At 42.0% G+C, this 13172-nt stretch overlaps 1 protein-coding gene across 2 annotated transcripts; it reads left to right on the top strand.

Annotated features, from left to right (window-relative positions):
• Positions 1–6: 6 nt before the first annotated feature.
• EI24 (etoposide induced 2.4) lies at positions 7–12883 on the top strand. Of its 2 annotated transcripts, none has more exons than XM_004689126.2 (11): positions 7–124; positions 2542–2654; positions 6006–6151; positions 6683–6743; positions 8125–8191; positions 8689–8813; positions 9115–9234; positions 9560–9671; positions 10333–10444; positions 10872–10946; positions 11854–12883. In XM_004689126.2, exons 2-11 carry the CDS (start codon positions 2613–2615, stop codon positions 12014–12016), a joined length of 1023 nt encoding a protein of 340 aa, XP_004689183.1. In that variant the 5' UTR covers positions 7–124; positions 2542–2612; the 3' UTR covers positions 12017–12883. The 2 variants fall into 2 exon arrangements, with proteins under 2 accessions (XP_004689183.1, XP_012585336.1); XM_012729882.1 differs by lacking the exon at positions 7–124 and adding an exon at positions 713–897.
• Positions 12884–13172: the final 289 nt, after the last annotated feature.

Below are 13172 nucleotides of genomic sequence, written 5' to 3'. Positions count from 1 at the left end.
CGGCCCTGGGAGCGCCCGGGCGGGAGCGGGCGGCCGGGCGCGGAGGATTTGAGCGGGCCCGCAGTGGGCCAGAGACCGGTCCGGGCTGGAGCCTGAGTCGCAGCCGCGGCGGCGGAGCTGCCGGGTAGGTGCAGGCCCAGCGGAGCCAGGCCACCGGAGCCGCGCTGGCTGTGCGCGGCTGGGCCCTGGGCGGCAGAGGCAGGGAGGGCTGGCAGGGCCCGGGCGCGGGTTTGTGAGGTTCGGGGCTGGGGCTGCGGGAGGGGACCTCTGGCCGAAGGCGCTGGTGGGAGCGGCTTGAGGCCGGAGCGCGGGACACAGTCCGGGCGACACTGCCCCAGGGGCGGTGCGGCTATCTTTAGCTGTCGGTGTGACGGTGTGAGCGTGCTCCGCACCTCGTGCACAGCCGTGGTTGCGGGGGGAGGCAGTCGTTTCCTGTCGGAAATTGCCAAGGAGCTGCGGGAGAGACCCATCCGAACGGACCCCTAACTTGGAGTCCGTCGGTGGGGCCCTGGAGAAGTGAGGATGGTTACCTTTTCTGCACCTGGATGAGACAGCTCCCTGCTATTCAGTAGACCTGGGTTAATGACTTAGAAATGAAGGTACACGACTGTGCCTAGTAGGTGCTTAATGAGTTCTAATGACTACTGGGAATTTAATGACCAGCTGTATTTCCAGGTTATTTGTCCATGGGATACTCCGGTTAAACAAAATTCCTCGTTGCAAAGCATGAGTAGAAAGAAGTCCTGACTGAGGATTAGAGCACCACCAGGGGTTTGAAGTTCGCTGGAGCCTTTCATTGGGGCAATCTTGGGCTAGCCATTTAACTTCGGAGACTCAGTTCCTCCATCTGTAAATGATGTGAACCAGAATGCATCTTGATTTTCTTCCAGCCCACTTGTAAGATTCCCCCTGTGTTATCTCCCTGTGTTATTCAGTCTTTGTGTGGTCTCATGTTGTGGCAGTTACTTTTCTCCATGCCTCCGCTTTTTGTCAAACTGGGTAATTCACCAAATGTTCTTGTAGAAGGGTTCCCAGGAACTTTGTATCACGTTGAAAAGACTTGACTTTCTGAGGCCCCTGTGGGTGAGTGGGTAACCTGCCACTTGGTCCATGCAGAAGCCAGGTGTTAGTGGCTATGGTTCAGATAACACAGCTGTTCTACTGGGCATGCTGCAAGCTCCTGTCAGTGGCCTGCGAGAAATCCAGACCAAATAATGGTTTCCTTCAACTCCCAAATGAACACATTTTTCAGTGGATTTACGTTTATGTAGAAACATTTTTATTTTCATCTTATTGCACTTTATATGCAAGTCCTATGCAGATGTGTTTCATTACCCTTACTTTATAGATAAGGAAGTAGTTAAGAGTGGATTCACAATAGCCTTCCTTAATAGCTTAGTGTCTCCTGTGTCATTGAGCACATGTGGGGTTTTAGCTTGTTTGTTTTTAAGTGGGAGTAGAAACTTCTTAGAAACTTCTCTACCAAAGCCAGTGCATCTGTGTAGGGTTTGACCTGAGGAGCAGATGGTCCATTTGGTGGTGTACAGGTGGCCTTCCTGCTGCACTAGTCTCTACAGTTCTAGGTGGCAGTAGTCCAGGTGGGTCAATAGGTTCAGCTTGGTGAAGTAGTTACAGGTCAGGGAAAACATGCTCAGGTTTTGAAATGTGAAGCTTATACAAGCTGTCTGTGGAATTCTGTCATGATAATCATACCTCTTAAATTGATAGTACCCTAGATTGCCTTGGTTGAAATTTAGAATCTTAAGTTCTTAACAAGATTTCTGAAATTGGTGTTTACATGAGCTTTCAAGTTTTTAGTTTTTGAATTATTCCTCATTCACTTGAGAAATAAAATGAGATAGCTGTAGTGTTTTCAAGCCTGTACATGTGAGCTTCTTTGGCCTACTTTTAATACCCTTTTTTTTTTTTTGCATGCTTTTGACAGTTGTGTGTGTGTGTGTCTTTAAAAGTTGGAAAACCTACAGACACTTATTTGGAGGTCTTGGGCAGTTTCACATAGTGTCTTTTACATTCATACCTGTGACTAGGGTGCTTTGTGTATGCAATACATATTCAGCAGTTTTTGTTAGAACTCCAGCCCACTTGTAAGATTCCCTCTGTGTTATTGTATTTTCTTGTATTGTATTTTCATTCACATATTTAGGAGGCTATATATCAAGTATAAGTTGCTTAAAAGGTTATTGAAATGTAATCATCACCCATCACCATATCCTCGAAAGTACTTGGAAAGTGTAGAAGGGATAGTTAGAGGATGCAGAGAGATGACTGATGCAAGAGGCATTGAGCCTGTGTAAAAAGTGAAAGGGCACTTAAGGGCACTTAAATGATAAAGTATAGATTTCAGGTTTCAGTAGTTATAATTATCACCTACTTTTGTTCACTGTGTTTGTAGCTACATAAGGGCTACTAGCATCCACTGCCTTCCTATTAGAAATGTAAGTATGTGCAAGTGTCATCATCTAGGATGCACACAAAGTAACTTATCTCTGACATAAATAATTTTTCTCCATTTGTTTCTAGATCCTTCATGATGAAAGTTCTGGGGGCACTCCTCTCTCCTCTGTGTAATTGGTAGCTTGGGTGGGGAAGAGATGGCTGACAGTGTCAAAACCTTTCTGCAGGACCTTGCCAGGGTGAGTACATCAAGACACTTCTTGATCTTTTTGCTTTAGGAACTGCAGTTAGCAGCCTCCACCTTGTAGAAACTTGGGTCCAGTGAATGTCTCTGGTATCAGAACCCTGGTCAGCCTAGCTTCAAGGCCTTTGTTGTTGTTGGCTTTATAGTTGTGAACTTTCAGAAAAATTAACAACCATATAGTACATTCCTGTATGTCCTTCACCTAACATTAGGTTCCCCTAATGTTAACATCTTATATATATCTGTGGTATACCAGTCAAAACTAAGAACTTTGGTACAATAAGCTACTTTATTCACTTTACACTACAGAAATTTTCCTATACAGTGAAGAAATGTCCCATAATGATCTGTTTAGGACCAAATGACCAGTAGCACAAAATTCCTGTGGATGTCTGAGGTTTCTTTATTTTAGTTGTGGTCCCATCCCTGCAACTATGTTCCCAGGAGCAAGAGAGATCAGTTCTGGTGGTGGAAGTCCTTCCCATAATAGTGGTGTTTTAAGTTCATTATCTTTGAGTAAGAGAGGAAATTGGAGAAGTATCTTAGAAGAGCCAGAAACTTCATTCCACACATACGGGTCACACATTTCATCCCTGTACGTATTCATCGCTATTCTGTGTTACAAAGTTTGAACCCTGGAACTTCCAGGCTGCTGAACATGTGGAGATTTGGGGAGAATGGTATGCCTAGAGAGGGCATGAAGTTTCCATGCCTTTTCCTCATGCCTCACCCTCTGTATCTCCTCCATAGAATTGTTCCTAAGTTGTATCACCAATAAATTGGTATTTAGTAAGTAAAAAGATAAGTTAAGTTCACCCTGGACCACTTCTGTGATGTGCTGCTTACATGTTTGTCCACTCTGCTGTATCTCGGAGGTGGGGACTCCGTCATTTACACACATACCAGACCCACAGCCATTGAACTTAATTAACTTAAATATTTACGCTATTTGTGGAAAATTTAGAAGTCAAAAACAAAGTAAATCAGCAACCACTGAGGCTTGAATTCTATCCCCTGGCTGGGAGCTGGCCCACATGGTGCAGCAGACCTCCCCTGTCTCGCCCTCTGCTCCCCACTCTATCTCTGGTGAGTCATTTCACTCCCAACCGCAATCCCTCACCTCTGGCCTACACCCCAACCTTAAGTCCAGTATTCCTTCCAGAATTTTTTTTTTTTTTTTTGCCCTTTGCCACCATTTTGTTAAGCTAAATAACCCTCTTGCTACCATTCTACGTTGGATATACATCTGTTATGCTGCTTCTTATTTTTCTTTTTAAAAATAATAGTTTATTTTTACATCATTTTGTACATTTTTTTCATCTCAGTTGTAATCCTCATGGGTTTCCCACCACCAAGTGCCATCAGCATAGTCCAGTTTTTTTTTTTTTTAAGATTTATTTATTTATGCATACAAAAGCTGGGGTGTAGGCCAGAGGTGCTGGTGTAGGTGAGAGGATTCGCCAGAGACAGAGTTGGGAGTGGGACAGGTAAATCGTCTACAATATACAGTTGAGGGGAGCAGTGGTCTAGACAAGTCTAGACAGGAGAGGTCAGCTGTGCCATGTAGGTCAGCTCCCTGGCTGGAGATTGACTTGTGCTGCAGTGGCTGCAGATAAATTGGTAGTGCTGAGACTTAATCCCTTGGGCCACCAGGGAGGACTGCTGCTTCTTAAGCCACATTTTTGTTGTGTGCTTTCCCTACTAAGTCATATCTCTTTAACATATCTGTATGACTAATGTTTAGTTCATTGCAGATGCTCAGTAAGTGGGTGTCTGGTTGAATGAATGCAGATCTTTGAACTGGGTGATAGGCAGTTCTGGTATCTGTAACACCAGCAGTATCTTTGTGCTGGGCCTCCCTGGTGACATAAGGGGTTAAGTTGCAGCACTGTGGAGCTATTGGCAGCCACTGCAGTATAAGTCAATCCCTGGCCAGGGAGCTGACCCACATGGTGCAGCAGACCTCTCTCCTGTCTCACATGCTGCTCCCCTCAGCAGTGTATTTTAGTGAGTCCGCCTGTTCTGCTCCCCACTCTGTCTCTGGTGAATCCTCTCTCTGTCTTTCTCTCACACCCCTCTGGCTGACATTCCAGCTCTCGTATGCATTAATAAATTCTTTAAAAAACAAATCTTTGTGCTATTGGAGCTCTTACATATATATGGTTGGCAAGTGCCTCTGACACTGTCTTAATAGTGTGATATGCTCTGGAACTCTACTTCAGTTATCTCACCATGTTGTTTCTGTACATGGTGTGTTTTTATCCTATACCTTTAAACATTTAACAGTAATCATTTCTTTGTGTCCTCCAATTTGGTGTAGCCCTGGTCCTTTATAGAGGTTGGTGTTAATTTATTCTTGTATAGTTTAGCACAAGATATAAGGCATACTGTAGGTATTTAACTACTGAAAAATGTTGGGGAGAACAATAACTTGACTTTAATAGTATTCAAGTTTAGAGGTTTGGCAAGCCATTATGTTGCAGCCATATTAGGTGGGTGGGTTTGGTCTGGATGAGAGTTGTCAATGGATGCTAAGTCTAGGGGCCAGAACTTGATAAGCAGGATATTTGAATAATCTCAGAAGTATCTGTTCACAGCCTGCTTATTAATTGCAAGGAGAAACAACTATATAGTGGAAGTCATAATGCCTTAACTGAGTGTGAAAAGTTAATATCACCAGCTAGAGCAGACAGACATGTTCCTGTGAGGGCATAACATCACTTCTGTGATAGTCCTGCTAAAATTGCTTAACTGGGCCTAATCATAAGGAAACACACCAGAATAAAGGGAATACTATAATTTAACACTGCTTAGGAGCTGTTGCTGATTATAGACTAAGAAAACTTTACAACTAGATACAATATATGATTCTGAACTGAATTCTTAACATTTGAGGGATAAAAATGCTATAGCGAACATTGGAAAAATTAATGTGAACTGTTGATTAAAATATTCTAATAAATTTCTTGGTAACTATCTTATATAAGAAAGTATCCTTTTTCTTAGGAAATATACACTGAAGAATTAAAAGTAAAGGGGCATAATGTAATAACCTCATGAATCAAAATATATGTATATATAATTTATAAATTTAAAAATGGTAATTTGGCAAAATATTAGTCTGTCGAATTTGGAGAAAGGGTATTTGGAAGTTATCCATTCTTGTAACTCTTTAGTAAATTGGAAATTATTTAAAATAAAAATCAACATTCCCTTAAACAGTGCTTGCAAAAGAAGCACGTTGGTTTCCACTGTTATTTTGTTTTGTGGTATATGTACCTTTGAAAAGTCTTCTTTGATCCATAATCTTTCCTTTTTTTAAAAAAAACAATACTTTTGTCTATAGGGAATCAAAGACTCGGTCTGGGGAATTTGTACCATCTCAAAACTAGATGCTCGAATTCAGCAAAAGAGAGAAGAGCAGCGTCGAAGAAGGGCAAGCAGTGTCCTGGCACAGAGGAGAGCCCAGAGCATAGAGAGGAAGCAGGAAAGGTACAGAGCAGAGGCTCCTACTGGACATGTCCTGGGGAGGCCACATCAGGAGGATGTGCAGAGAGTATGGAGGATGCCCTACAGAATGGGCTTTCAGTACCTGATGACTTGTGTTTTATACTTTTGCCCTCTAAGTTGTTACAAGGGATCTTCCCCCCTCCTCCACATTGAATTAAATTAGAATGTTACAGTAATCCTTGCTCCAATATCATACAGCTTAAAAAAGATACAATGATACGCACAAATTATCAACTGATGGACACATCTAGGTAAAGCTATTTATTTGCTGATAGAACCTTAGACTTCCTCCTGTTCTGCAGTCTTGGATTTTAGAAGATATATTTTTTCCTTTTCATGAAAAATTTTTTGCAGAGATATTTTTAGCCTTTCCTCATTGGCATTAGGAGAACAGTGGGAAGAATAATTGGCTGGGGAAATAATACCAGTAGAAGATATAAATGGAGAGCTCTGTACAACAATATGGAAATAGCCTGTACTCCTTATATACTAAACACATATGGTCTTTTCCAGTGAGCCCCGTATTGTTAGTAGGATTTTCCAGTGTTGTGCTTGGAATGGTGGAGTGTTCTGGGTAAGTTTTTCCCCTCATATTCCAGCCTTATTAGCATCTTCATATTGTTGCTATGTCAATAATTCTCAACTGTTTTCTTGAAACTGGGACAAGTAGCTTTCACCTACTGACCTATGCTTAATACCATAATTCAGCATTCTCTGCACCTTTAGTCATTTTATTCCCAAAGAATACTTGTATATAAATCTCCAGGGTAGACTTCCCTGGTGACCTAGGGGTTAAATCTCAGTGCTATCACCAGTACAGCCTGGGTTCAAGTCCCGGGCAGAGAGTTGACCCACATGGCACTGCAAATCTCTCCTGTGTTCCCCACTGCTTCACTCAGCAGTGTTCTTGAGTAGATCTGCCTGTTCGACTCCTTTCTCTGTCTCTGGTAAATCCTTTCACCCCCTGCACCTCTGGCCTACACCCCAGATTTAACACAAAAATAAATAAAATCTTAAAAAAAAAAAAAATAGGGGGCCCTCCCTGGTACGCAGCAGGTTAAAGCACAGCACTAAAAAGCTAAAGTCACGTCAGCATGAGTTCGATCCCCAGCCAGGGAGCTGACCCACATGGCGTGGCAGATCTCTCCTGACCTGCCCGCTGCTCCCCTCAACAGTGTACTTCATCAGTCAGCCTGTTCTGTGCTCCACTCTGTTTCTGGTGAATCCTCTCACTGCCCCTGCTCCTCTGGCCTGAACCCTAGTTCAGTATGCATAAATAAATCAATCTTTAAAAAAAAAACAAAAAACCCTGGGATGCCATTAAAAAAAAATGTCAGGGGTTGCCCTGAGTATATACTTTTCTTTATTTTTTTAATGATTTATTCACAGCTTTTAATATTGTCAGAGGTAGCAGTTTCTCTTAGATTGTCTCCACATTTTAAGTAAGGACAACTATGGGGGAGGAACTGGAATGGGCAGTTGGGTAAGAGGGCAAGGTTGTCCCAGCATCTGGTCACAACCACCTGTCTGAATTGATTACTACTGAAAGGACTTACACAGGCTTAAGTAAGAGTTACGTACTTTGAATGCAGGTAGTTAAGTACTACCTTTGACTTGGAAATCAGAATTCAGCTTGTCTTAACCTAAACATTTCACATACGTTTCCAGATGGTAGCCATAACTTACAGAATATTACTGTGTACTCAGGATATGGCTATATTTGGCCTAAATAGTATTTGAAATGCTCTTATGTGCCCCCCAGAATTTTACAGGCAGTGTCAGATTTGTACCTCTCAGCTGGGATATTGGGAAGTAGATGTAGATCCAGTTTTCATGCCACTTTGCCTCTCATTTATAAAAGTCACCTTCACTGGGGAAATGATTAGTCCTCTGAAACTTGTAACTCTTGTTTTAAAGAAAGACTTAAAATTTACCTTATTGCTTTTGTCCCTTAGTTCAGTCTGCTCCTGTTTTATCGAGTGTTTATTCCTGCACTTCAGTCTGTCACAGCCCAAATTATTGGTAAGTATGTTCATTGGTTTCTGCCTGAATGAAGATGGGAGGTGTTTCTCTCAGGGAAACATCCGAATAACTGGGAGCTTTTTGACTCGAACCTCCCAACCTGTTGAGAGGCTACAGTTAGATACATCATTTTATGTGTGAGGAAATGGGAGTTACGGAGGTCAAACCAATAGTAAGTGGCACAGCTGGAATTTAAACCTAGATGGTTTCCTGCAAATTGTGTACAATTAATCCTTGTGGCATTTCAGTCACCACCAGCTAAGCAGATTTGTCTCAAGGTAAACAGCACATATCTGTGGCTACTCTGAACTGGAGTTGTGGCCAGAATTAGGTATGTCCCCAAAGGAAAAAAGACTATTTGAAATAGGTTTAGTATATGCTGCAAGAAACAAAGGTATTGGAGGGAGGGGAGAGAATAGTCACAAACTAGGTGTTCTTATTTTAGCCTCTGGTTTTTCATTTCTCTAGCTTAACTGATATCTTTCCCTCTTTCTCAGGTGACCCAGCACTACATGGAGATGTCTGGTCTTGGCTGGAATTCTTCCTTACGTCAGTTTTCAGTGCCCTCTGGGTGCTCCCCCTCTTTGTGCTTAGCAAAGTCGTGAATGCGATCTGGTTTCAAGTAGGTCTGGGACAGGATGGGGTCTGGGCCTTACGATGTGATGGGCCAACACGGGGGCAGGTTTCAGCCTATGAAGGGAGTGATTTTATAATGTGAATCTTTCTTATTCAAGCCGCCAGTGGGTGATCTTGTGCTCTTATAAAATGGAATTGTTGTCTCAGCTCACCAGAGCATTCCATTGTCAAATATTCAGGGGCTTTTCTCACCTGGCAGGCCTAGAGAGAGATCAGTGATCTTAGCTGTGGGGTGGCTCTGGAGGCAATTTAATTCATGTTTTGGTGCGCTGCTTTCTCTGTTATAGGACATAGCTGATCTGGCATTTGAGGTGTCAGGGAGGAAGCCTCACCCATTCCCTAGTGTCAGCAAAATAATTGCTGACATGCTCTTCAACCTTTTGCTGCAGGCGCTTTTCCTCATCCAGGTGAGCCTGGCCTTCTCTACACCAGGGGGATCTTCACAAGGACAGGTTCTTATATTTACACTGAGGGCTGATATGCTTTATGGGAGGTAATAATTTTTTAAGTCATTTTTCACAAACAACTAGAGAATTTAAAAATCACAAAATGATAAGAAACACGAATTTACCTACTCTTCCCTGCCTCTCTGGGGATTCCCTGCTCTCCTGTTATTCAGAAACATGAGAGGTAACTGAGGCTATCTAGGCAGAGAGTGATGTCTCAGTGGCAGGTGGGTAGTGTGGGGGCTCTGAAGCTTTGGAATTAAGATTTTCCATATTTGTTCTTCAGGGAATGTTTGTGAGTCTCTTTCCCATCCATCTCGTTGGGCAGCTGGTTAGTCTTCTCCATATGTCCCTTCTCTACTCGCTATACTGTTTCGAATATCGTTGGTTCAATAAAGGTAAGTCTGTGTAAAGACACTTAGAACTTGGGAGTTCCAGCTGGGAAATGCCACTGTCAAGCAGACAACTTGAACTAGTCAATACTTAGGTCCTGGGCAAACCATCTTCGGAGGAAAGTAACCTCTGTAGCAAGAGGGGACTTACTTTTGGCTTAAGAGGTTTAACCCTTAGCTTTGAGGCTGGGGGAATATATTGCCTTTATGGTGCATAACGTGATGTGGCTGACGGAGCCATAAAAAGGTGTGAGTGAGTCTGAATTAGAAATTAAAATGACATCATTACATTCAGATTCTTTTGAGATACTTTAAAGCTCTTGGCATATTTGTCTAGGTGTGTATGGTTCAGTGGGGTTAACTGATTTTTGCAGGATGGCTGCCTTTTTCGTTCTTTCTTTTGGATGACTGCCTTTTCCTTTGCTATCTTCCTTTGTTAAAAACTAATCCTGACAAAGGATGTCTGTGTTGTAATTCATAATTCACTTAGTCCGTCAGCTTTGAAATTGTGATTACTGAGTTGTAAAAACTTTGCCTGAAAGTTTTATGTCAGGTTTACACAATTATAGTTGCATTCTGCCTGGCTGATCTTTACCTAAGACCCAAGCTTCCAGTCACTGACTAAGATATAATGTACAATCTTACTGTTTTGGCTTCTTTACTTTAGGAATTGAAATGCACCAGCGGTTGTCAAACATAGAAAGGAATTGGCCTTACTACTTTGGATTTGGTTTGCCCTTGGCTTTCCTCACAGCAATGCAGTCCTCATACATTATCAGGTGACTTGGTTAGAGGGACTTGAAGGGGACTAGTAAAAATAAAGCTCCAACTAAGCAACACCTTCTGTGTGCCTGGTTCTTGCTAGACACTCTGATTACTAGTCTTTAGGAGATCAATAGGATTTTTCACCTTGTCAGTCTCATTGGTCAGATAGCATTAAAGTCTATACTGCATTATCCTATATGCCATATTCTTTTTTTATATTGCCTCCTGGAGCAGTTTTTGTTTTTTTCCTGGGGAAGTTTTTAATATAACTAGTACTTAAAGAAATTTTTTGTTCTTTTTGAAAGCTGTTTGTAATCCTAAGGTTCCACCACAACATAATGTAAGCACTGGAGGAAAAGGATCTCTGGGCTTCTAATAGCTTGAAAGTCATGGCTCTTATTAATGTGACTAATGACTCTTTTCTTCATTTTTCCTTAATAGTGGCTGCCTGTTCTCTATCCTCTTCCCTTTATTCATTATCAGCGCCAATGAAGCAAAGACCCCTGGCAAAGCGTAGTAAGTATTAGCCAATGCATCATACTTTTTTTTGTGTAAAGGATTAGGGCAATAATGCCATGGTTACATGAATGAGGCTTTTTTCTTTAAATAACACCTTACATTGCAGGAAAACAATATACAGTTTAATGAGAGGAAAACACTTCTGGGATAGATCAGCAAATTTCCCCCATACACATAGGCACATAAATATGTATGTGCTTAAAAAAATTAGTCTTATCATGCATATTCTTAATATTTAGCTATTGATTGAATATGAGGCACTTGTAAACATCTGAAGTTAATTCACTTTTGTGAGAATGACAAATTTGTGTTAAAAAAAGAATACTGGGCTGTGTGCTGGCTGTGTAAGTTATTGATAGTAACAAAAGGTATTTGGAAATTAGTTTTTAGCAAAAGTTGTATCACTTCAAAGAAAAGCTTAGATTTTTATCTGTCTTGATTAAGTGAGGATACATGATGAGAAATTTCACATCTGTTTTGGGTTTTTGCATGCCCTTGCTATTCAGCTGTGCTGCGTATGTATATTCATAGATACTATCTACTTTCTGTTGAACGGAAGCACACATAACCTGTAGCTTCAGAGCTAGCTTGAAGCTTGGATCCTGTAGTCAGCCAGAGAAAAGTACTTCTTGAATTAGAATTAACTTGAAATGAAGCTCTCTCCTCTGAGCCCCAGTATTCCAAATAGCAGATCATGGGCACTGAGGACAGCCACTGAGCCCAGTGCACACTTGCATTGCTCAGCCTCTCAGTCCATGTGTCTTAATATCTGTTTTCTTGGTCATATTTTAGTTGTCTTATTTTCCCTTTGTCATTTTTTTTAATGTCAAGTAAGTTGTCACGTAACTAAAAGCATAATTTTGATCAACTAAGGATCTCACAAGTTGGGTCTCTTACCTTTTAGCCTTTTTCAGTTGCGCCTATTCTCCTTGGTGGTTTTCTTAAGCAACAGACTCTTCCACAAGACGGTGTACCTGCAGTCTACCCTGAGTAGCTCAACCTCTACTGAGAAGTTCCCTTCACCACACCCGTCTCCTGCCAAATCGAAGGCTGCCGCAGGCCACTGAGTTGCCTGCCGTCCAGAAGGGAAGGGTGGGATTGGAAGGAGGCTGTGGCAGCTCTACTCCTGTTCTCCTCCCCCACCAGGGAAGGCAGGACCCACTCTGCCAAGGGCCTACTGCGTATTCCCTTCTCTGAGGAATTGGAATTTTTTGTCTCTGGTGCATGTAAGGCAGAATCTTCCTGACACCAGTATGTGGATTTTTAATACCAGTGAGTCTAAAAGGACCACAGGTTTTTCTGCAGCTCTTTTCTAGCACTTGCCAGCCCCCGTGCCTGGACTGATTTGATTACTTTGTTTTTCTCCCTGTGCCATTTACCCTCCAGACTACCCCTTCCTGCCTTCCACCACCCTTGGATGAATGGATTTTATAATTCTAGCTGTTGTATTTTGTGGATTTGTTATTTTTGTTGTTTTTCTGTGAAGCACATATATTGGATATGGGAGGTACAGGAGTAGTTCAGTTGCTCCTGGTCGCTCCCTTTATAGCCATCACTGTCTTGTTTCTTGTAACTCAGGTTAGATTTTGGTCTCTCTTGGTCCACTGCAAAAAATAAGCCTGAAAAGATGGGACAGGAGGAAAGACCTCACAGCCAGATCTGCTAGGTTTTGAGGACTGATTATTTTTCTTCCTCTTGAAGGGGAATAAAGCTTTTTTCACTGGTATATTTTAAAGTTCCCCAGCTATAGGGAAGTACCATTTTTTGGACAAGTGCCACTGTAAAACAGAATGCTCAGAGAACCTGAACTTGTGAACTCTGGAGGTCTGGATTCACTGTTGGCCACTGCCAGGTCTGTCTGGTATTTCAAAGGGATATGGGTGCTGCACATAGCAACTGAAGGGGTAAACTTATTAAACCCATTAAACCTGTGATTGGTGTTTTCCTTTTCATTTTAAGAGAGTGAGTATGGGGGGAAGGGCAGATGTCACAGCACTTGTATAATTTTAAAACATCACAATTAAACATGAGCTGATTTCCCACAAAGTATGTTGAATTTACATGCTATCACCTTGAGAGATGTATTCGTGCAATATAAAGCTATCGGATAACTTGGTTATAGTTTCGAGACAGTATTCCTGGAACAGCTTCCCTGAGGAAGTTTGGATTATGTGATTCTGATGTTAACAGCCTTGGAAAGAATTGGGGATTGTTGAGTTATTT

The sequence above is a fragment of the Condylura cristata genome, unplaced genomic scaffold, assembly GCF_000260355.1.
Source record: "Condylura cristata isolate star-nosed mole 26May11 unplaced genomic scaffold, ConCri1.0 scaffold00025, whole genome shotgun sequence".
NCBI lineage: Eukaryota > Metazoa > Chordata > Mammalia > Eulipotyphla > Talpidae > Condylura > Condylura cristata.
Note: the sequence above shows the minus strand (reverse complement) of the source record. Positions and strands in the feature narration are given on the sequence as shown.

Excerpts from the sequence above, each read along its gene's own strand:
- EI24 (XM_004689126.2), top strand. The coding sequence starts at position 2,613 with ATGGCTGACAGTGTCAAAACCTTTCTGCAGGACCTTGCCAGG. Across the intron at positions 2,655-6,005 it reads TTCTGCAGGACCTTGCCAGG|GGAATCAAAGACTCGGTCTG; the intron begins GTGAGTACATCA and ends TTTTGTCTATAG. Across the intron at positions 8,192-8,688 it reads TGTCACAGCCCAAATTATTG|GTGACCCAGCACTACATGGA; the intron begins GTAAGTATGTTC and ends CCTCTTTCTCAG.